This window comes from Pinus tabuliformis, chromosome 8, assembly GCF_031772625.1.
Source record: "Pinus tabuliformis cultivar Carrire ecotype Pingquan chromosome 8, CPIR1, whole genome shotgun sequence".
In the NCBI taxonomy this organism is placed as follows: Eukaryota; Viridiplantae; Streptophyta; class Pinopsida; order Pinales; family Pinaceae; genus Pinus; species Pinus tabuliformis.
Genome location: NC_142294.1, coordinates 1,494,305,649 through 1,494,331,669, shown reverse-complemented (window position 1 = coordinate 1,494,331,669; position 26,021 = coordinate 1,494,305,649). Strand labels below are relative to the sequence as shown.

The following is a 26,021-nucleotide window of genomic DNA, read 5'->3' as shown; positions in this document are numbered from 1 at the left end:
GTTAGGAGTCTACGTACTAGTATCTCAATCTAGTACAAGAACTTAGGGGGTTGGAGCTCCCTTCCAGGAAAGCTGGAGAACGAGAGAGAGTTGTTGCTCTCTGCAGGTTGTAGCCTGTGTACTGGTAAACACTGCACCAGTACAAAACATTGTAAAGAGAAGTTTCTAATTAAAAAGAAGATAGAGACGAATTGCAGCAGGGGGTTTTCACCCACATTGGGTTTCCTCCTTATATCTTGTGTTCTTGTGTGTGACTGTCTTCTGCTCTGTTTTTGGTACTGTTTATTTGCTTTTGATACACATATTAATAACTGACATCTGAAAGATAAATCAAATTATAAGTCTGCTTTGTATACACGGGTTTCTTTATCTATAGTTGCGTATATATGCGGTTTTTATTAAGAGAAGTAGCATATATCATCTGGAATTGAAAAGGAAATATTTGACTTGATAATACTGATTCACCCCCCCTCTCAGTATTATTTCCAACACCTGTCGGAGGTGATGGAGGTGCTCTTCCCAACTCTGGTTGAAGATCAGAATGTCATCCAAGTATACTACTATAAAGGAGTTGGTGAATGGCCGCAAGATGTCATCCATTAGCCTCATGAAGGTTGCAGGAGCATTCGTCAATCCGAAAGGCATAACCAACCATTCGAAAAGGCCCTCCTCGGATTTGAAGGCAGTCTTCCACACATTAGAGGGTTCGATTGCTACCTGGTGATATCCTGACTTCAGATCGATCTTGCTGAAATATTTCGCCCCCCTTAGTTGGTCCAGGAGGTCGTCAATCCGCGGGATCGGGTACCTATTATGGACAGTGATCTTGTTCAGCACCCGATAGTCAATACAGAGCCTCCACGTCCCATCCTTCTTTTGTACCAACACTATTGGGCTCCCACAAGGCGATGAAATCGGACGGGTGTGACCATTCTGCAGGAGCTCCTGAATCTGCCTCTTGATTTCATTGTTCTCCAGAACGGAGCACCGATAAATTGGTCCATTTGGTAGTGGCGCACCTGGGGTCAGATCGATGGAGTGCTTGACCTGACAGTGCAGAGGAACCCCTGTAGGGGAGGTGAATATTTCCTCGTATTCCTCCACAACCTTGTCCATCTATAGTTGTCGTTCAGAGGGACCCCGTCTGGAGGCTGCGGCCACTGTCTTCTTCTTTCCTTGAGGGCGTATCATCAGGGAAACAAATTTCCTGGTTTTGGAAATGATCTTACTGCATTGTTTTGCAGTAATCAAAGAGATGGCGGTAGGTGGTGCTACCTCTGGTATCCTGTACAACTTATTTCCCAATGTAATAATAACAGCACAGGGCCTTGATTCATACACAGCATGTCGCTTCCACAAGTATGGCTGTCCTAATAATACATCACAAACTTCAAGGGGATCAATGTCACACAATACCTCATCTGTGAAGGGATTGATGTTGTATGGAAGGTGACACTGCTTGCTCACGCGAAGATCTCGTCCTTGGTGAAGCCACCCAATGGTATATGTTTATGGATGTGCTATGGTCGGTAAGCCCAATCGCTTCACGACCTCTGCCGAAATGAGGTTCTTTTGACTCCCGCTATCAACAATGAACTGTATCTGGGAGCCCTTTACCCACATCTGGGAGTGGAAGAGACGCTCCTCCTCCTCTAGATATTCAGGTTCATTTTTCGGGATCTTAGCGGCTGCAACAGTGGCGTTGGGATCCACATCAATGATCTGCTTCTCTTTTTCATTCCCCTTATCAGGTTTTGACTCAGAGTCGGAAGATGCATCTGATTCTGAAACCTTTAGCTCAGCCACCAGTGACTGCTTGGCCCAACACTCACTTGTGTTGTGAGTGGAGCTCTTATGGAACTCACACCATTTTCCAGTGTCCTTTTTCGGCTTTGCGGCACTGTTCTTTGCTTGTAGCTTCGGCGGGTTGTCTTGGGCTGTCCTGCCTTGGCTTTGTACTTTGTTCTATGGTTAAGGGGCACCTTTTCCCCTGCTTTGGATTCGCAGATCCAAAGTCTCGCTTCTTTTGTTTAAACTTCTGCTCGACCTTGACAACATATCAGTATGTTGCGCCGAGCGAGGAGATGCTCAGGAATTGTATTTCTTCCTGGATGTACTTATGCAGTCAGCCATGGTATTTGAGTATCAAATGTTGCTCCAAATCCTTGATACACAATTTTGTGCGAAGGGTATGGAAAATATTGGTGAACTCCAGCACGTCTTGGTCCCTTCCCTGCTATAGCATGGTCCACTTTATGTATTCATCCTCATAGCTTCCGACAGGGTAGTACTGCTCCTTGATGGCATCCCAGAATGAATTCCAGGTGGGTGCAACTGAAAATAGTGAGCCAGTACTTTTATCCTTCTGCTCGCAGTAGGTTTCCCACCAATCCTTGACGTGGGGGGCTGCTTTGAGAAGAGCGAAAACAATCTTTTCCCGACTCAAAAATTCATGAACAAAAAAATAACCCTCTAGCAGATTTAACCATTTATCTATGACATCTACGTCTATCTGACCCTCGAATATGGGGATTTCAAAATTAACTTGTACCTTAAAGGGCGTGGCGTTTCTAGAGTAGCTGCTGGAAGCCGATGTGTCACTTCTGGGTAGCCGCTGAAGGATCTGGGCAAAGCTGTCCATCATCGCGTTCCGTTGTCACTCGAGGGCTTCTTCGAGCAATATTTTGATGGGATCTCCTGCCCCCTCATCTTTCTTCTCATCCTCCATGGGAGGTCATCGGGATTTGTGAGGCTGGTCTCGCAAAGGTTCAACCAGTTCAAGCCCTAATTCCTTATATCTTGACCTTGTTGGGTACATGCAAAGAAAAATAGAGAAAAAGCAGACCGCTCTGATACCACTGATCCAGATTTAAACAGGAATGCAACAAATTACAGAGATAACCATATACACAAAGATGCAGTAGAAATAACACTTCATTTCATTAATGGAAAATACTGAAATATGCTTACAACCAGAAATGGAAATAAACTAGCTAGGGCGATGGTAGCTTATCTCTGAGAAGAGATGTGGTGGCTACCTGCCTCTGAACTGTGTTACAATGAGGCTCGAAGGCCTACTTATTATTGAGAAACAATGGAAAACCCTTAACATTCCAAAACCTAACCCTAGGAGATGAAACGCCAAACTGTGGGCACCGTTTGGGTAAATTGGTACATCAACTTCCTCCATTTGACGCGTACAATAGCTCGTTAGAAAGATCTATCCAAGCACTACCACTTTGGGAAGCGAAACGTCAGTCCATGGACCCATGTTGCCCCCATATTTTCCAAAAAACGTCATTTAGGGCCTCAAAATGGCTCCAGAAGTTCAGGACCCGAAAAACTGCTAAAAATAGTAAGTTGTGCTACAATTAAGGAAACTGAAAATGCTGAGAGAAACAATGGTGGGGGTCCAGGTGGACTTGGCAGGTGGCCACCAATATCCACCTGGATCATTTCTATGACAAAGAATTTGAATACTATTGTAAGTTTCAAGGTATAGAATGACATAATGCTACTCCATACACACCTCAGAAAAATGGAGAGGTAGAAAGGATGAACAACACTGAGATGTAGGATTAGCATAGGAATTCTAGGTGTAAGTTTTTTCCAAAGTTTTTTATGTAGTAAATAAATAACCAACATAAAAATTGGTTGAAAAGACTTCACATGAGTTATGGTATAGCAAGAAACCTTCTTGTTCACATCTCAAAGTATTTGGGTGTAATAGTGTTGTGTATGTTCCAAAGGAAAAGAGGAACACTTTGGGCAGTGAGACAAAGAAATGTATCTTCATTGGTTACAACACTGGAGTGAATGGTTACAAATAGTAGAAGAAATGGAGGCCTTATAGAGAAATGAGTCATGGGATTTGGTCGAATTGGTTGATGGAAGGCGAAACTATTGGTAGAAAATGGGCGTTCAAAAAGAAACTAAATGAAATGGAAAAGGTTGAAAAGTATAAGGATCACATGGTAGAAAAATATTTGTGTGTTATGTCTAAATTCCATTATGTACTTTCTATTTTGTTTTAGAATCTATATGCATTGCTTACTTAAAAAGTTTTAAAATAACATTATCATGGGAAAAAATGATAAAGTCCCTTAAACTGAAAACATTTTGAAATTGAAAAAACTTAGGAAATATTTGCACATTTGTATGTATGATAGATCCAAAGCTAAGATAGGTTTGAGATGCATGATAAATCCTAGTTTAACAAATGGCCAATCCCATAGACTTACCCATTAAATATGGTCAAATATAAGAAATATTTTCTTTGGGACTATAAACTAGAAGGTTGATTTTAGGATATTATCAACTTGCTTAATAAATTTGTATCCACATCTTGCCAATCTAGGCCATTTTGTAAAGGATGCCACTAGATTTCGAAAGGTGACCTATTCAATCATCAAGCTTGAAGTGGCTTCCATGATTCCAAGTGCATCATTGGCTCATGTGAACACTCAAATACTCACACTTAACATAATATGATAGAAAAATCTTAAACTTCATGAAGCAAAGAAAGATCTACCCTCCATGAAATATTTTCAATTCTCCTTTCAAGTTATAACATGCAAAAAAGTGTTGATGTTCTTCTACACTAACAAGTACATTAGGAAAGAGCTCCCCTCCTCCAATAAACCCTATGACTGGTTCAAAAGGGCATGATAGGATCTAGGGTAGAAACCCTATCCACAAGATAATGAAAGGTCACATCATGTTCCCCTAATTCCAACCACTTAATAAGAGGTAGAAACCCTATCCACGAGAAAATGAAAGGTCACATCATGATTCCCCTAATGCCAACCACTTAATAAGAATACTTATCGATATCTACATAAAAGTTAGATTTAACAATCATAGATGTCTCTATAATATTACAAATGTATATCCATCTCAAATCTATCACTTATACAATTATCCTAGCAATGATGCATATCAAAGAAATGAAAATATAATAAAAAATATATTTAATACATTACAACTTTAGGTGATCCCGAGTTATGAAGGAATCAAATGAAATACATATTTAAAAAAGAAACATATAGATACTAAAAAATTGGAATTTACTTAATAAATAGCAAATGTTGAAAACTATTTACTTAGAGAATGAAAGAAAACTATCATGAGCAATGGTAGCTTATCTATGAGAAGAGATGTGACGAATACATTCCTTATAAATTATGCTACAATGAGCCTCTAGGGATTTTTTATCATGAAGAAATAAAGAAAAACCATAAACATCCAAAAACCTAACCCTAAGAGATGAAGTACCGAAAGCTTATAGGCTCAATGGGGTCAACTAAAACATCAACTTCCTAGGGTCATAACCTTGGCATAATATCTTTGTTCGGTGAGCATGATAGCCCATTAGAAAGGTATATCCAAGGAAAAACAAATTGACTAAAAATGTAAATATTTTCCTTACGCTTTTCCGTTTCCCCCAAAAGCATTGTTTAGGGTTTCAAAATAGCTCCAAAAGTTCAGGACCTTAAAATTGGCAAAACTAGAAACTTTTTGAAATAGGAATTTGTGCTAAAAAATAGGAAATAGATAGGAAACATTGTTGGGGGTCCAAGTGGATAGGTGGGTGATTGCCAATATCCACCTGGATTAGTCCTCCCCCCCTTAGGAAGCAATGCTCCTCATTATGTTGAGTGCTTCCATGAGATGGGGAAACTTTTGCTGAGCTTGGTCCCTCATGAGCCACTTGCCCTAGTGTAAGAGTTGGTCATCTTTCACAGCCTGATACAATTGGATCCTATGTTGGTGAGTGTTCTTAATCTTTGTTTCCATGATATGATTAGTTGTGTCTTGTTCAATTTAATCTAAGTTGATCTATGTTGGTGTCAGCTACTTGGAAATGTCTAAAGTGTCCAACAATGGTGGAAAGTATGGTCGAAGGTGATCCACATTGAATATTGGGTGCATACCAAGGAATGGAGGGATACTTTCTCGAAATCGTTGTCACCCAAAACCTTGGTGATGGGCTAAGGCCTGTATAAAAGTGGCCAAATCTTCCGGTGGGATTCGACAAGGTGTTCCTTCTACAAATGCAACCAAACCTTGTCACCCACTTGAAACTTATGTTGTACCTGATGTTGATCATGACATTGTTTGTACCTAGTATTGACTTATCTAGGATATCAAGAACCTGCTGGAGGATTTGTTGAATTTTTTCAATAAAATTGATGGCTTTACCAAATTTGGATTGGACATGTGCATATTCTAATTGTGTAGTTGCATGAGGCATGACAACATCAATGAGACACAATGGTTGAAATCCAGCAATCACCTGAATGGGGTTGTGGCTAATTGAGCTATTGAGATCTCTGTTATAGTTATGTTTCACATAGGGGAGACTTTCATCCCATGTCCATGGATGCTTAGAGTTGTACATGTGTGCACTATCATCCTATTGACAACCTCTATTTGTCCATCATTCTGGAGGTGGAATGTAGTCGACTTGGTGAGCTTGGTGTTTAACAATGACCACAGGCTTGTCCAAAATGTGATTAGAAACCTGCTACCCAATATGATATAATGGTCTGCGGGATCCCAAAATGTACCCACACTCGTTCGAAGAAGAGCTTGGAAGTGGATTTTGTTGTGATATTCTTCTTGCAGGCGGCCAATATAGCCATCTTAGAAAATCTATCAACAACCATAAACACACAGTCATTACCATGCTTTTAGAAGGAAGGCCAAACATATAGTTGATGGAGATGGTTTTCCAAGGCTAGTTAGGAGTAGGAAGAGGGGTGTATAGGCCTTGATTATTAATGGTTGGCTTGGTGATGGCACAGATAGTGCATGATCTGATATATTTTCCAACATCTTATGAGAGTTTTGGTTAATAAAAATAATTTTTTAGTACTTCCACTATCTCCTCCACACTATTATGCAACTAGCTCACAAAATAGAAGAAAAGATAGATCAGTGACTTCATAATCAGCCTCTTCGAGGGGGAAAATTCCTTTGCATTACACAAATGAACAATTCTTGGATGATACAAATGACAAGACCCCCTTTCTATATATAAGAGTATAAGGGGTGAAAATATAGTCAAAGATGACATAACAATAATAATGTAAGGGCACAACAATAACAATAATGGTCTTCTATGAGGCACAATAATAATAATATGGGGACAACATGGGCACAAAAATAACAATAAGGCGCTACAATGACAATAATAATAAGGGAATATAGTAGTATTATAGGGACCTAACATGCCCCTCTCCTTTATAAAAGTGTTTTCCTTAATGCTTGAGTAGTTCTGGATGCTTGTGTATAAAATTCTCATCCTGCCATGTGGAATCTTCAACGGGTAATTTCTTCCACTTGATGAGATACTCTGAAATTGATTGATTTCATAGCTGTCGAGTTCTTTTTTATGTGACTGCTTCAGGTTCCAATATGATTTTCCTTACTCATCAAGTTCTGGCAATATTGTTTGAATTGGGAGCTTGTCACCTATAACCTTCTTTAAGTATGAAACATGCAAAACAAGGTGCACTCAAGAATCTGCAGGAAGCTCCAATTTGTATGCCATAGTACAAATATTTTGCAACACCTTGTACGGACCATAATACTTTGGTGATAATTTATTATCCTTCTTAGCTTTCTTAAGGGACATCTATTTGTATGGTTTTAGCCGTAGAAATACCCAATCACCTACATCAAAAATTCTTTCATGGTGATGTTGATCTGTCTGTTGTTTCATTCTATTATGTGCCAAAGTGAGGTTATCCTTTAAGAGTTAGAGAACTTGTTGTTGATGCTCGATGTGATCTTCCACTGCTTGAACCTTATAATTTTCTATGAAATATGATGTGATGGACGATCGATGATATCCATAAAGTGCCATAAATGGGGTCATTTTTTCTGTAGTATGGAAGGAAGTATTATACTACCATTCAACCAAAGGCAACCATTTGATGCATTTTGTTTGTTTATCAGATACAAAGAAACAAAGATATCCTTCCAAACATTTGTTCACTATCTTAGTTTTCCCATCAGATTAAGGATGATAAGATGAGCTATGAGCTAACTGAGTACCCAGATAAGAAAATAGTTTTGTCCAAAAATTTCTAGTGAAAATGGGATCTCTACTACTTATAATATTCTTTGGGTTTCCCTGTAGCTTTTGAATTGTTTCCATAAATGCAGTAGCAACCGTACTAACTTTAAAGGGATGAGATAATGTAGAAAAGTGTGCATACTTGGTAAGTCTATCAACTACCACCATGATGACACTCTTTCCTTTGGACTTGGGTAAACTTGTGATAAAATCCATTGAAACCTCCTCCCAACATTGAATTGGAATGGATAAAGGTTGTAATAGACCTAGGGTCTTAATTATTTCAACCTTATTTTGTTGGAAAACCAAATATTCCGCCACAAACTTTTGAATATCATATTTAAGGCCATCCCAAAAAATTCCTTCTTAACCCTGTGGTAATTTTTTAAAAATCCTAAGTACCCTAATAAGGGAGAGGCGTACAATTCCATAAGAATCTTTTGTTTGAGTTGGGAATTCTTATAGAGGTATAAGCAATCTTTTTACCCTAACGAATTATTTTTCTAGCTAAATGTATCTGATGTATTGGGATCTTGTTGTAACTTTTGAATGAGTGCCCACACTTCTTCATCATTCTTCCATTCATCCCTTGCTTTGTTTATCTAATCTGGTTGGATAATAAAAATGGTGCAAAGAAATGCTTCCACATCCTCATCCTTTCTTGAGAGTGCATGTGCAACAACATTTTGATTCCCTTTTTTGTAGATGATTTCAATGTCATAACCCAACATATTGTGACCCATTTTTGTTGCTCTTCTGAAGATAATATTTGTTCTAAAAATTATTTAGGACTATCATGATCTGCTTTTACCTTGAAGTGTCTTCCCATTACATATGGTCGCCATTTCTTAAGTGCATGTAGTATTTCCAACATTTCCTTCTCATAAATATATTTGTGTAAATACTTTCTTTTGATTGGATGACTTTCAAAAGAAATGAGTCTTTCTTATTGTATTAAAATAGCACCAATTCCATTTCCTGAGGCATCACATTCCACAATCAAGGTTTTTGTGAAGTCTGGCATAACTAAGATGAGCGCTTGGCACATTGCCTCTTTAAGATGTTCAAAAGCCTTCGTTTCTTCTGCGATTCAAGAAAACACATATTTCTTCAATAATGTTGTTAGAGGTGCTACTATTATCCCATTATTGTTAACAAACTTGCAATAATACCCTATCAAGCCAAGAAATCCTCGCAGATGCTTTATGGATGTGGGGATTTTCCATTGATTATTGGCTTTAATTTTTCTAGGGTCTACATTAACACCTTCATGAGATACAATATGACTCGGATATTCCACCTCTTGTACTCGAAAGAAATATTTGGAGGTTTTTGTATATAATTGTTTCTCCTTCGATAGTTTGAGCACCCTATCAACATGTTGAACATGATCATTCCAAGAGTTTCTATAGATTAGTATATTGTCAAAAAATACTAACACAAATTTTCTAAGGAAGGGTTTGAAAATTGAATTCATCAAACCTTGAAATGTAGAAGGTGCATTAGTAAGGCCAAAAGGCATGACCAAAAATCCATAATGATACTCATGAGTTCTAAATTCTACTTTCAAAATTTCTTTATTCTTCATTATGATTTGACGATATCCTGAATGAAGATCCAACTTGGTGAAGTAAATTGATCCATGCAATTCATCCAATAATTCACCAATGACAGGAATGGGAATTTTATCTTTAATAATGAGCTTGTTGATCTCCTTATAATCCTAAAACATGCACCATGATCCATCCTTCTTGTGCACCAATACTACTGGAGCAAAGAAAGAACTTTGACTAGGTCAAATTATACCAACCTCTAGCATTTTTGCAACCATACATTCAATTTCACTTTTTTGGGCATAGGGATATCTATAAGGCCTAATGTTTAGAGGAACTCTTCCTGGAATGAAATTAGTAGCATTATCATGATCACGAATAGGTGGGAGGACTTTGGGAGGACTTTTTGGAGATATGGAGAAATAAAGGATTTTGATGTCGGAACCTCTAGCAAACATAATTATGAAATTACACCTTGTTGTTCTTTCTTTAGAAGATTTTTCATGCCATTAGAGCTTATTATCTTTCCCAGTTTCACTGCGATGCCCCTTAATTCAAATTCATTTCCTTCCGAAAATATTTTCAAGAAACGTTCTTGAAAATTAAAAGTTATCGTACCCAAAGATTGTAGCCATTGGACTCCTAGTACAACATCAACACCACCCATTGGAATGGAAAGCATTAGACTATTCAATACATATTCTCTCATGGATAGCTTGATCTTATGTCACATTCTAGATCAATTTATGGTTCCTCCATTTGCAACCATCACTTGACACTCTTATGTTGGATATAGGAAGCAATTAAATTCCTTGGCTATCTTACAATGAATAAAATTATGGGTACTACCCGAATCAATCAACACTATTACCCTTTTCTTCTTGATATGTCCTTCTATCTTGAGAGTTTGAGGAGTGGTAATTCTGACCAATGCATTACAAGATATGGTCGGATTCATTTCTTCTTTATCTAAGGTTTGTTCCTAGTGTACATCCTCTTCTTTTGACATTTCTTGTTCCTTTTATTCCTTCTCTTCACAATATATGTAAAATAATTTCTTCTCAGCACACTTATGACCTTTAGTATATTTGTTATCACAATTGTAACAAATCCCATTTGCTATTTTTTCTTCCAATTGTTATGCTGACAACCCTATAGGTTGTGGAAGGCTAAGGAAAATAACACTTCCATATTTATAGTTGTGAGTGATAGGCTTCCTTGTTTTCATAATTTTTCTTTCAATTTTTCTTGCCAACCTGAATACCTTCTCTAATGAATCAAGTTCCCAAAGGTGAACCTCATGTTGGATGTTATCATTTAATGTCCCTATGAACACATCAATCATATGCCCCTCTGGAATATATTTTACTCTTATATTCAATTTTTGGAAGTCCTAAATGTGGTCCACCATTGAACCCTTTTGTTTGAGATTTATCAATTGGCTAAAAAAAGTGTTTCTTTTTGTATCCTCATAATGTGCTATCATTTCTTCCATAAAACTTTCCCAAGTGACAATTTGTTTACAACAACAAAGTCATTGATGCCATACAAATTGATTGGGCTCCAAATATAAAGTTGCAATGCATACCTTTTGTGTGTTTTTCACATTATGGAGATCAAAATATTGCTCCATTTGTAGTATCCATGTTATGGGATCCTTGCGATCAAACTTCCTCATATCGATCTTTGGAACATCGTGGGTCTTCAATCAAACATTAGAGTCTATGAAATCATGATTAAAATTTATTTTTTTCTCATCATGAGTTTCTTTTACTACCATGTCTCCATTAGTAAGAATTTTGTGTAGCAACTTTGTCAAATCTATCTTGAAATCTTCCATGTTGCCTTTAAGTTTTGCTTATATACCATCCATCTTAGTGTCCATGCCATCCAACTTAGCTTCCACGACATTCATCTTAGCTTCCATGACTTTCTTTAAACTAGCCATCTTAGCTTCTATTACTTTTTGTGAGAGTGAAACTTGTTGCACTTGTTCTCATAATTTTGATATGTGATGTTGCATTCCTTCCTCTTCTTCATGAGTCATGGTAGAGATTTCAGGTTGCTTACTAGGTGTTTCCATTTTCTTTCATCGAGGCATCAATTAATGATAATTATGTTTCACTATGTCCTTTGAATTCCTTCAAACTAATTTTTCAAACCAAATTTATGAAAATTTTTAAAAAGACTAGACACCATTTTTGGCTTTGTAGGAGCTCGACATTGAATCTGTTGTATCTCTATAATTTTGGATCTCCGAGGTCTGAAATTTCATCCTATGGTAGCCCACCGAGTCCTCGCTCCAACCCCACAAGTCTGATCAAGATTGAATTCTCCAAGAAAGCGTTATTCCAAATCTCCAATAATGACCTGATTATAGACTGGTTCAGTAGAGAAAACCTGTACAAAGTGCCACGTTTCACTGTTTCAACCTTTAGGTCTGAAAATGATTCAAAGAAAACTGCAGTCTATCTTTTTTCTGTACCTTCTAATGAAATTTCAATCTGATTCTCCGAGAGAAAGTTATGACAATTTTCCCCAGGTCAGTTGTTTGAGATATAATTTAGGAGCCTACAAAAACCCTAACTTCCTTGGATCATATCTCAAAAAATTCTAAGGCCATGCATTATTCATATTTAAATTTATATTCAAATGGCGATCTTGATTTCAATTGCAGCTTCTGAATCGGCCATTTCAGCAAGTTCACAACAAATCTAAGAGGAAATTGGGTGTCATAACATGCTCAATATACATCGTATTGAGAATGTTCTGACACACAGTGTTCCCAGAGGCATGATGTTTGATAAAAATTTTAGGAGAGCACAAGTAAAGTGAATTCTTTTGTCTCCCACCTTATTTGTTTAATTTGGAAAAACTCAAGGCCTACTAATTCCCACCTAGTTTGATTTAGAAAAACTCAAAACTTGTGAACTTGAGTTGCACAATGGAAGAGAATTTGACATAGTGATTATTTATTCAGAGGTGTGCCCATCAGATTTTGATCAAAAAAATTTATGACTATGGATTAAACCTAAAAACTAGCAATTGCACAAGCTACAGTTTTCTATTCCTGAAACTTGGAATTGGAGCATTCAAAAATCAATGAATATGTCAACAACATTATAGTTTAGGGATCAAAGTTTGTTTCCTTTAAAATCCTTCCAAGGCCATATTATTGATTACAATATGTTGCCCATTCTCAAATGAAAAATGAATGAAATAGTAAAGCCAATTGGTTGAAATTGTTCCATGCTTGCAGGCTGACTATTTTGTCAGTTTACTCTTCATTGTTAACACTTGTGCGGAGGCATAATAGATTTCACTCATATAGGAATTCGAAGGTGATAAAAAATTTCTTGTGGTTCTCAATTAAGAGTGGATATACTCACAGGGAACAATAATCTGGGAGCCTATAAACATGGTGCTAAATCATTATACTCAATAATCACTATGTCTCGTTTGGGAAAATAGGTTCTATTTATGAAATGAAATGCAAGTCATTACTTGACCTTATCTTACCTTACTTACTAGACTTACTTATAGGGTTATCCGGGGCATCGATTCCCCCAGTCAAGAAATCACTTTCACCTTGCAGGCAGTAATAAGAATAATTCAGACAAACAGACAAAGCCAGTGAGACATTACCCATTTTTCCAAACAACCAGACAAGTCAGACAAGACAGCCAATTACTACAAGAAGTAGGATTCCCTAGTTCAGATATCAATAAGGTTATTGAGCCTTTCCCCTGCTTGTAGAGAGTCTCATGTTGGGTATAGGTAGTTGATATCACTATTTCCCATTCCTTGGCCTGCTCATCTCGAAGACATGTAGGGTGTATGATGCCCAGAGCCGGCGAAAGAGAAAGCTCTCTAGCTGCAACTGCCCACACGGGGATGAGGTCTGAAATAGATATAGAGATTTTAGAATGTGATAGAGACCACAACCACTTCCAAGGCATCAGAGAAAAGACTCAAACCAAGTTTTAGAGCCATGTGTAAATCACTCGCTTCTTTGGCCTTCAAAGGGTTATCTTCAATCTAGTTTTTGGCAATATCTACACAAACTATACCTTCCTCAATCTTTTGCAGAGACATGTATACCAAGGTGTTGGAAATCTCATCTTGATGAAGTTTCTTATCCCTTGAGTACTATATGAAGAAAACTTGAAGATCTTAGGTAACTTTCTGCAGCTTTCCATTCCTGAAAATTAGAATTAGAAAATTTAGAAATCATGGAACCTTAAAGCCAAAATCATGAGCCCCAACCTATCGCTGTAGTTTAAATTCTAAGGTACAAATCTCGAACTTTGCTATTGAAGTTTAAAACTCAATCCTGAACCTGAGTGGGGTAAGTTAAATACCTCTAAAAGATGATATTCACTTAAAATAGAGCTACAAATACTTTCCTCCGACACATAAAGCTTCTTTCATTAGAGAAATTTTCAAACCCTAATTCAAACATTGCTTTCATGAGGGCATGAAAAATGAAATTGAGAATGCATTAGGCATAATCCACTAAACTTTGGGCCTCAGCAACATAATTGGCGATAAGGACTCAACAGAGCAATTGAGATCAAATTATATTGTGGGTAATGAATGGAAAACAAAACCCTCAGATTTGGAGGAAATCCAAAATTTTGCTCAAGGCCCGTGGATCTTTGCACTTAGATAGAAAATTGAAAATTGAAGCAGTCTAGTAGAGCAACAATTTTCTCCTTCACTACATTCAAGTTGTTGGGATTCGTGGACTTCTATTTCGAGAGAATGTGTTTCAGCTATAAAAGAAATAACAACCCTTATTCCTATTCTTTCTTCCCAAACCAGGTTTTATTGGTGCTACCATCACTGCTAATCAACCCCCTTCACTGTATCCCCACATCAGAAATCTGATTAGTCAAACACAAATGCGAGGTGAAGCTCACCATCCTCTAGGGTTATATGGCATGTCTTGTAACTGTATCAATTTGAAATAGTTGAAATTGTATGAATCAAATGGTAGAATATTCTTCAATTGTCTAACATTTAATTTGATGGTACAAACTAATGAGGAGTGGCATTTGGGGTAATTCTTCTCAAAGAGCAACGCCTTATGGCGTAATTACTATATCAATATATCAATGATAATAAATTAATGTAATTATTAATTATTATTAATTTATTTCTTTAAACATGCTTAAATTAATGTTATTAAACATTTTTAAATAAATATTTTAATTAATATTTAAAAAAAAAATTTGTATCCAATTCCAATGTCACATCATCACCACCATTATTATTATAATTATGATTAATTAATTAATAAAGTTAATTATTATTAATTTATTATTGACTACATCTGCCATTTCCTTCTAGTGTCCTTTTTTTTAAATAACATTTATTTATTTAAATGTTGAATTGTTGATTTGAAAAATTTAGGCCCAAATGTTCTCTTATATGATTTATTAATTAATTAAATTTATTTTTTATATAAACAACTTTTTCATATTCTTCTATTTAATTATTAATTTTTTTTGTTTTAATGAAGTAATAGTTTTTATTGGTTTATATATATATATCTATAATTCTCTATTTTATATTTTTGTTATATATATATATATATATATATATATATATAATTCTCTATTTTTATATTTTGGTTTTATCTTATATATATTTTGTTGAAAGTTATTATTTAATTTACTAATTTTCTTTTCAAAGATTTTATTTGTTTTTTTACATTGTATAATTTTTATTTATTATTTAAAAAAAATATTTTATTTTATTTTATTTTTTTCCTTTCCGTTAATTTGTTCTAATGGTCATTTTTATTTATTTAATATTTTTTTCTTTATTTGACTAGTTTTTAGTTATTTTAGTTATTTTTATTTTTTATTTATGATAATATTTATAATATATATATATATATATATATTAATGTCTCTGTCAATTTTTGACTTTTTGAATTGACTTTCTAACATTTTATTTTGGAAAACTCAAGAGCATCTCAACACTATTTATTTTCCTTAGATATGTTGTGAGTTCAAAAATTTGATAACAAATAATTGATATATGATTATTAAGAAAGAATTAGTTTTCAATATTTGTTTTTAATTGTATATTAATGATTTAATTAATATGTCAATGTAATAATGTTACTAAATTAATTAATTAACATTATTTTAATTAATATTAATATATTATTTTACACATTTTAAATTAATGCCTAGTGCTACTAAGCATTTTTATATAAATGCTTTAATTAATATATCAATGTATTAATGTTAATAAATTTATATTATTATTAATTGATATTAATATATTTATTTAAACATTTTAAAATTAATAGCTAATGATATTTAACATTTTTAAATTAATATTTATTGTTATTAAACATTTTTAATAAATGTTTTAATTAATATATTACCAAATATTTTTCTAATTAATATTTTAAATGCTGTAATGTTTTAATTAATGTTATATTAAGTGACCACAACTTTGAGTGTATAGGTTAAATATTGGCAAATACAATAAACATAGAGTTGACCAAGTTTTAATATCATCATATTTAACTAATATAATTAACTATAATATCAAATATTTTTTTTTATTTTATATTAATACTTTAATAAATAAATAGATTAATTAATATTAATATAAATTTAATAATTTTTAAATTAATTAATTAATATAATATAATATTTAATAATTAAATTATTTTATATAATAATAATTACTTAATAATCTAATATAATATAATTATATTAAAATAATTTAATTTGTAATTTAACCTAATTCTTTATCTTTTATAGCAGTAGTTGTATGTGTTATCTTTTATATATCTAGTTTTATAATAATGAAATCCTAATGAAATCCTAGTAAGTGATATATCATGCGTTAACACAAATGTTAAATATAACCAGAAGTGTAATTCTGTGTATTTCTGCATTAGTTAAGTGATAAATAGTTAGATGAGTGTCAAATACAGAGTTGACCAAGTTTTAATATGATCATATTTAATTATATTTAACTAATATAATTAACTATAATATCAAATAATTTTTTTATATTTTATATTAATACTTTAATTAATAAATTAATTAATGAATATTAATATATAAATTTGATCATTTTTAAATTAACTAATTTAATTTAATTAATTAATTAAATAATATAATATTTATAAATATTTTATATACTTAAATTATTTTATATAATAATAATTACTTAATAATCTAATCTAATATAATAATATAATTATATTAAAATAATTTAATTTGTAATTTAGCCTAACTTTTTATCTTTCATACCTGTAGTTATCTTTTATACCTGTAGTTGTAAGTGTTATCTTTTATATCTCTAATTGTATAATAATGAAATCCTATTAAGTGATACATCATGCGTTAACACAAGTGTGGAATAAATCAGAAGTGTAATTCTGTTTATTTCTGCATTAGTTAAGTGATAAACTCCTAGATGAGTGTCATTATTTATTCTTACACCTCAATTATGAAATTTAACATTATATTATAATTTAATTTTATTATTTATTTATTATATTATTTAAATAATAAAATAACTTAATTATTTATTATTGAATAATTATAAGGGATTTGTTAAGTAGTGGATAGGTTACATAAAGAAGTAATAACAATTCTACCTACAATAACATGAATAATTTAATAAACACTATAACTATCTCACAAGTGGACATACATTTGAATGGAATGCATAGGCAACTGATTAGGTAATGGAGTCCACGGAAAAAAACCTTGCCAACTGGTTAAATAGTCAATGTTTTATAAGTTAATTTATTTTTTATTTTTTACACAATAACAAATACAATTAATTTTTAATTATATTTTATAAAAAATTAATATAAGTATAATTTAAATAAGCTAATTAGATATGCATGAAAATTATCACTTTTAATTCTATTCGTTGATAAAGTGGTGAAGACCAAAATATATTAACATATTTCAATTTACATAATTAAATAAATAAATAATAATTACTAAAAAGTTAAAGTGCGTAGACATAAAAATAATTATATTAAAAAAATAAAAATTAAAAATTCAGAAAATTTAGTAAGATATATTCAAAATAAAATTGTAAGCTAAACAAATACCAGCAGTATAACAACCACTGGTACGTACTCACTGGGCAACAATAAAAACCTCTCCCTACTAGACTGTTACTCCGAAGTATATCCCGAAGTGGCCATCAAAATGTAGAATCGTTTCGTCAGATCCATCTTGTTCCTCGGTCCTCGTGAATTCCATATGTAATATCCACGCAAAACTTATTAGTAAAGTGCTCTCATACAATGTCAACAGCAGGATGACTTTGCTCTCTATTCATTTCAGCTCTGCCGTCGGAAGCTGCCCCGTGTTCTGCCAAAAATATTCATACACCCATTCAGTCTTTCTGCCTAAAATATATTTATTTAAGTCAACCAATCTGCACCGAATATCAGCGAGTGAAATTACTAGAATTTTATCGTCAGAGAATGATACAACTATAGAGTTACCGAGATCTAGGCCAGCGTAGTGAGTTACCTGAAGAAGATTTCTTTCGACGGAAGTGATCCAAGATTGCATCCACAGGAATGAATTTTGCAATGACCGCTAGAGGCCAACTGTCCCAGAAATTTACACAAAGTTATTATTTAGAGTCAATCAATCTACAAGAATGGGAGAGCCCATGAAAGCAATGAAATACCCATCAAGTGAAACATAAAGTACAAGGGGTTAAGATTTGAAACCTTAGAAAACCAATTACAATACAGAGAATCCACTTTTTCCAATCCAAGGGAGTGGTTGATGCAAATTTGCCAGCAAACTCAACTATCAAAACCTGCAAATCAATACAACATTCTGGTAAAGATTAGAAGATTAACAAAATAAAAGGAAAGACCAACATAACTCAATGTCAAGTTTTTTGGGTGAATTCTAAATTTGATGTTGGTTTGGTAACACTGCATGAAATTTCTGCTTCATTTTTAGTTATAATCTATGTTGCAAGGTTCCCAAAATTTTAATGTTGAGGTTTGAATTTTGGCCAACTTTAAAATTTCAAAACTTATAACTTTTTGTCACAATTCAAACTCGTAATTTATTTTTGTTTCCATGTGCGTTATAGTATTTTTGATATTTATTGATGATGTTGATTTCTAACTATTTTACTTATAATTCATTTTATTTAAAGACCTAATTGCCATTCAAACCAAACCTAATCATTGTTGAACTCAAACTATGTGACATTGATTACAAGCAATTGGTCTACGAACCTAATCAGTAATCAATTGGTCTACGAACCTAATCATTGTTGAACTCAAATCATGTGACATTGATTACACGCAATTGATCTACCAACGGTTAGTCAGCATGCACTGATGGAAATTACCAGGAAAGAACCATTGACAACACCATAACATTGTAAATTACGTTGCCTTTTACCTGAAGAACAAGCGTAATACTTATTATTGCGATGAACAAATGGCTAGAAAATAGTCCTTCAAAGATGTTCTTCTGATCTGGTTTCCTTGAATTGAATTCATTGAATATCTGTTGTAACAGTCAAACCAACGTAATAAAAGAATTAAAACCATGGATTCTTCTTTGAACAAGATATTTCAAGAAAGAGACCATCCTTTTGGAATATATGCAGCAAGAAAAAATCTGGAAGCAAAGAAAGACTATTAAGAATTGAATCTGTGAACTTACTTGGCAAAACACAAAGGCATTAAAAATTACAGTGTTTCTCACTTTGTCTGCCTGGCCTGTAGTATATTTCTTCAACTTTAAAATGTCATTCCCCTTAAATGTAAATATAAGGAGGACTGTAACTTGGAACAAAGCCTGCAATTTTTCAACAGCCATTAATGCATCTTAAAATTCTTAAGTCTACTGGAACCTTTTTCGCTATTATGTTTCGAAATAATACTAGATTTCTTATTCACAACCCAAAGGCAAGTGAATACATACTTGTGCTATAACATTTCTCCACATATTCTTTGTGATGAGGGGTTCCCTGCAATCAATATGTAAAGAATGGTGATAATTTTGAAATACCAGTGTTTTCACACTTAAAGCCAACGTCTATGACGTAAACAGCGAACCATTACAATAAAATCGCAGCATATTGTTTCTTTATATATGGCATCTAATCATCTTCCTGAACAAAGCATAGAACAAAGATTTTGGAAACTCTTGGATAAATATTTTTCCTTCAGCTACAAGAACATCCAGAATTGCATGTATGTTTTATTAAAAATTTCGAAACAAACATATGTGCAATCTAATTTAAATACAACTACAATGCTGGCATTAAATATTCTGAATAGAAAACATAGTGGTTAACGATAAAAATAGAAGCCATTCAAGGCTAGTACTAGCTAAACTATTCCTTTTATTAGAGGATTTTTTGTCACATCAGTAACATTTTCACAGATTTTTCTCTTTGCCTTACTATCCAGATTCTACTGCTGTCCCTCATAATTCTATAAATGACATTTTCCCTATTGTTCCCTCCTTCATGTTTTACTAATTTTTTACTTGTTTAAGTTGGCAATTACATTTAATGTCTGCTTCTACCGATCTTGTACAATTTTGATCATACTAGGGACATTACTGCCATAAACAAAAATATTACGGTAGGAACAGCCTGTATCCAAAAAAACTGTCAGTAATGTCAAAAGATAACCATGATGATTTACATGTTTCGGAATTTAATGACCCATGAGTGCATAATAGCTACATCCATTTTTAGACAACCCATCAGCAACATGATTATGTTCTCGGAAAATATGTGAGAAAGAAATCCTTTTGAAAGTTTTGATCAACTGTGTAATGTGATGCATCCATTTAATGAGTGAATCTTGTTTGCACACATTGAATTATTACTTTATAATTCCTGAATATATTAAATTTTTGTAGCGATTTTGTCTAATATAAAACACTTAGAGAACATTATTTGTAAATCAATTCCATACACCAAAATTTCACTTTAGAATCCCTAGAAAATACAATTAAAATTATTTGTAAATCAATTCCAAACACAAAAATTTACTTTAAAATTCCGGAATATATCAAATTTTTTAGCCGCTCTGTCTAATATAAAACACCAGGAAAATACAGGTAAGAATATTTGTAAAGCAATTCCAAACACCAAAACCCAAGAAACCAGAATTGAAATTAATAATGGCATAAAACCATCAACTTATTCCTACTCCACTATACCAAACTAAAATAAAAATAATGCTTGGGATTCATAACAATAAATTCTCCATTGCACCAAACTCATAATGGATGGAAACAATACCAAAGATTCATAATAATAAATGTTGGATATTTTTCTGGTAAAATTCCAAAAACAGAGCGTCGTAACGACACTCTGTTTTCTGGCACAAAATCTTTACACAACGGAAACAAAAAAAATTATTTGTAGTGTACAGAGTTTTCATACACCAAAAGAGATTTATTCATTAATAGAACAAAGTGTTGTTTCAAAATAAAGATTCTTCCTCTTTCACAGAGGGATTTACAAAAAAAATTCACACTTCTGTGTGTGCTCTATTTTTTATTTCACTGCTGCGGTTTTTTTTACAATCACGCGCTGCTGTGTTACAGATGCACTGTTGTGCTTCTTCAAGTTCCTCTCTCACTCACTCTAACCAAAAAAAATATATATATCTTCCGGGCTATGCGTGAAGGGGTCAAAGATGGCCATCAACCGCATTTACAAAATGTTATGGGCCTCTGACAAAATCAGCCATTTCTGGTACTCTGTTGACCTGCAGGAGTTGGACGCAGTGGAATACGCAAGAAACCATACTCCTTTTAATGCACTTACCTGCTCGAGGCGCGTCCTTCTTGTTCTCGGCCATTCTTCTTCTTTAATGCAGCTGGTGAGCAGCAATGGCGCAAAGCCTTCTTTCTTCCTTGGGAACACAAAAGTAGGTTAAAACATAAATAAGGCATGGTGGAGGCGTACACAAGCCAGAACAAATCACAGTCGTCGGATCTGCAGATGAACGGCGGGATCGCATCGCAAAAGAAGACGTTATTGGGGGATGAGTTGAGGTGAGAAGCGGCAATGTGCGATGTGCAATGATATCGTATCGCAATATCGCAATCGGCGGATACAAAGGTGGAGGGCTTAACGCGCAATGGGAGAAAGTTGCGATCTGCGATCACATCGCAAGGTCGCAATCGCAGAAAACAAAGATAAACAGAATGAGGCAAGGGGTAAAGAGATGTGATTTGCGATATGATCGCATCGCAGAAAGTAAAGCATGCTGCAGTTGAAATTACAACTTCAACACTCCCCTTTAATTTCAACTGTTGGGTTATGAGTCATACCTAGACATTTCCTCAAATACTCAAAGCTTTTCTGTCCCAAAGGCTTGCTGCAATGTTGTAAGATAATTTCTCCATTGTTCACCAATTCTCTGATGTAGTGAAACTTTCTGTCAATGTGTTTCATTCGCTTGTGAAAAACAGAATTCTTTGGCAACGCAATAGCTGAGCTATTGTCACAAAAAATCACTATTCCTTTTGCCTGCTCTTGGCCTAAACTCCTTAACATTCTCCTCATCCAAACTGCTTGACACGCTGCTGTTGTAGCTGCCACGTATTCTGCCTCTGCTGTAGACAATGCCACAATGGGCTATTTCTTAGAAGCCCATGAAATTGCTCATGAAACCATGTGAAAGAGATAATCGGATGTGTTTTTCCGATCATCCACACTTCCAGCCCAATCGCTATCGGTGTAGCCAACTAAATCTGAACTTTCTGAAAAAGTATATAAAATGCCAAATCTTTTTGTACCTTTGACATACCTTAGTATTCTTTTTGCTGCCTGCCAATGTGCTTCTTTTGGCCTCTCCATGAATCTGGAAATTAAACTAACATCAAACATTATATCCGAACTAGTTGCAGTTAAATACATAAGGCTGCCAACTATGCTCGTGTACACGCTAGGATCAAAATCCTTGCTGTTGTCCTCTTTGCTGAGTTTTAATCCCATTACTGTGGGAGTGATTGCTGCTTTGCTGTCCTGCATATTAAATCTTTTCAACACTTCATTTACATAATTTGCCTACGAAATAAAAATTCCATTTTCATTTTGATCTACTTCTATTCCTAAGAAGTATCTAATCAAACCCATGTCAGTCATCTCAAATTCTTCTTTCATGACTGATTTAAAATTTTTAATGAGGTAGTCATCATTACCTATAAAAATCACATCATCAACATACAACACTACAATTAAAATTTTACCATACTTTTCTTTGATGTAGACGGTGGGTTATCCCTTACACTTTGCAAATTCATTTTCCAGTAGATAGGAATCTATCCTACTGTACCACGTTCTTGGCGCTTGCTTCAGCCCATAAAGATCTTTCTTCAATCTGCATACTTTGTGCTCATGGCCTTTCTTTTCATAGCCTGGAGGTTGCTCAATGTAAACCTCTTCCATTAACACTCCATTTAGGAATGTTGACTTCACGTCCATTTGGTAAACTTTCCACTTGTTTTGTGCTGCTATGGACAGCACTGCTCTCACGGTTTCCATTCTTGCAACCAGTGTAAAAGTTTCCTCATAGTCTCTCCCATACTATTGCTTATATCCTTTGACAACAAATCTTGCCTTGTGTCTTTCTATTTTGCCTTCAGCATTTCTCTTGGTCTTGTAGACCCATATGACTCCATTGACTTCTTTTCCTTTTGGTAGCTCAACCAAATCCCATGTCTTGTTTCTTTCTATGGCATTAATCTCCTCATCCATATCTTCTATCCATTTCTTATCCTTAATAGCATCTTCAAAATGAATAGGGTCATCAACATGACAATACAAAGAAAACAAGGAATTCATTCCTTCATCATAAATATCACTTAAATTTCTGAATTTCTTACCTCTTTCACTTGGTGTGCAAGTTCTTGAAGACGCACATGAATTTCCTCCTTGTGGTGTGCTTGGAGAAGCACTTTCATTTCTCCTCAAGGGTGTCCCTTGCTGTCCTTTTGTTGGTGCTGTTGTTTGGGGATGTATTTTAGCCATCTCCTCATCATCTTCATCATGAGACAAATAGTTTTTAACATTCACTGTTTTCTCTATGCTTCCATCCCAAGCTTCCTCCTCAATGAACTGAACATCTCTACTCACAAAAAACTTCTTGATAGATGGGATATACAACCTGTAAGCTTTGGGTTCCTCACTGTATCCAATGAAAATACATTTCTCCCCTTTGCTGTCCAACTTCCTCCTTAGCTGATCTAGAATGTGTACATAAGCCACACAACCAAAAACTTTCATGTGAGTAACTCCTTGCTTTCTCCCACTCCTTGCTTCTTCCGACACTTTGTTCATCACTTCTTTTGTTGGGCATCTATTCAAAATATATACTGCACAGTGTACATCTTCAGCCCAATAATCATTTGGCAAATGCTTTTTCTTTAACATACTCCTCGCCATATCCATGATGGTCCTATTCTTTCTTTCAGCTACTCCATTTTGCTGCGGAGTCTACCTTGTGGTAAACTGTTTGTGTATTCCATTTTCTCTACAAAAACGTAGGAATTTCTTGGACATATACTCACCTCCTCTATCAGTTCTCAAAAATTTGATATGCAGCCCGCTTTGATTTTCCACAAGTGCTTTGAAATTTCGAAAATTTTCAAACACTTCACTTTTGTTCTTTAGAAAGTAAACCCAAGTTTTTCTAGTAAAATCATCAATGATAGTTAGTACATAAAGGCTGCCTGCAAGTGATGGAGTTTGCATTGGTCCACATAACTCTGAGTGGACAATCTCTAAGGGTGCCTTTGCCCTTATGCTTTTCCCCGATGGAAAACTTTCTCTATGTTGTTTTCCCAATATACAACCTTCACAAAGGTTGTCCAGTTTCTCTAGCAATGGTAATCCTCTTACCGTTCCTTTTCTACTCAACAAGTTAAGACCTCCAAAGTTGAGATGTCCAAATCTCAAATGCCACAACCAATTTTCATCCTTTGGTACGCTTTGGAAAGCCTCTTGGCAACTACTCCAATTGCATCTTTGCTTTTCAAATCTGCCTTTATTCTAAGAGGGAACATTCTGTTCCTCGTCATCTTCACTTCAGCAATACATCATTTGCTGGGTGCTATATCCATGATGGTGCATACATCATTCTCAAAGAAAACATTGTAACCCTTTTGAACAAGTTGTCCAATACTTAAGAGGTTACATTTCATCTCAGGAACATAATAGACATCTGCTATGGTTTTCTTTTCACCTTTCTTTGTAAATATTTTTACTTCTCCTTTTCCCATAACAGAAATTTTACTATCAGTCCCAAGTGTGACTTGTGACTTCACACTCTCATCTAACTTTGAAAACAAGGCTATGTTTCCTGTCATATGGTTGCTACAACCGGAGTCTAGAAACCATATATCTTCAGTGTTTGCTTCAGCCATATTACAAGCTAACAGCACATTGTCTTGGCTGATATTTTCTCTAGTGATATTTGCACTAGATCTATTATTCATATCATGTTGTTTCTTCCTACAGTCATTCGCATAATTCCCATATTTCTTACAATAATAATATTGGACATTGGATTTTTTATACCTTTGTCTTTGAGCATGATTTTGTTCACTTTGTTGTCTACTGCCTTGGCCTTGGTTCTGACTTGGATTGCTGCCTCTTCCTTGAGCATTCGTTGGACTATTTCTTCCGCCTTTGTTTTGGCATCTGCCTCTTCCTCTTTTTTTTCCTCTGCCTTGACCTCTTCCTCTTCCAAGGGACATCTGGGTCTTGAAGGCTTGCTCTAGAGATGAGTTTTCATTTCTACTCAACCTATGTTCATGTGTTATCAGTGATGCATGAAGTTCATCAACTGAAAAAGTTTGAGAGATCCTTTGTCTCTTCTATGGTGGTGACTATCACATGGAACTTTGAGGGTAGGCTCCTCAATAGTTTCTCCACAATCCTCCTTTCTTCAAGAACTTCTCCATGAGTCCTTATTTGTGTGACCAAACGAATCACATGTGTGAAGAATGAGTCAATATTATCTGACTCCTTCATGCACAGATTCTCAAAATCTCTCCTCAGCAACTGTATTTTTGCTGTCTTTACTTTCTCCAAGCCATGATAGGTTGTCTTGAGATTTTTCCATGCTTCTTTGGATGTCTTGGCTGCTGCTAGCCTCGGAAACACGCTTCCATGCACTGCATGATACAAGAAGAAGAGGGTTTTTGAATCCTTCTTCTTGTAGCTCTTCAACAAATCCTTCTCTGCCTGAGTTAGCTTATTAAACTCATTTTCATCTTCTGGTTCTTTAAAACTGTCTTCAGCTATTTCCCATAAGTCTTGGGAAGCAAACAAGGCTTTCATTGTTATTTCCCAATAGTCATAATTTTTGCCAT

The 26,021-nt window shown here is 34.6% G+C and overlaps 1 protein-coding gene across 1 annotated transcript in view; it reads right to left on the bottom strand.

Annotated features, from left to right (window-relative positions):
- Nucleotides 1–17,764: 17,764 nt before the first annotated feature.
- Nucleotides 17,765–26,021, bottom strand: part of LOC149241482 (calcium-transporting ATPase 8, plasma membrane-type-like) — a 203,752-nt gene continuing 195,495 nt past the window's right edge. Inside the window, exons 26-31 of the mRNA XM_089370560.1 lie at nt 19,599–19,644; nt 19,338–19,472; nt 19,071–19,178; nt 18,377–18,468; nt 18,171–18,250; nt 17,765–18,005 (exon numbers count right to left, since the gene is read on the bottom strand). Coding sequence (XP_089226686.1) covers nt 17,932–18,005; nt 18,171–18,250; nt 18,377–18,468; nt 19,071–19,178; nt 19,338–19,472; nt 19,599–19,644 — 535 coding nt within the window. The 3' untranslated portion in view covers nt 17,765–17,931. The remainder of the gene's footprint in view (nt 18,006–18,170; nt 18,251–18,376; nt 18,469–19,070; nt 19,179–19,337; nt 19,473–19,598; nt 19,645–26,021) is intronic.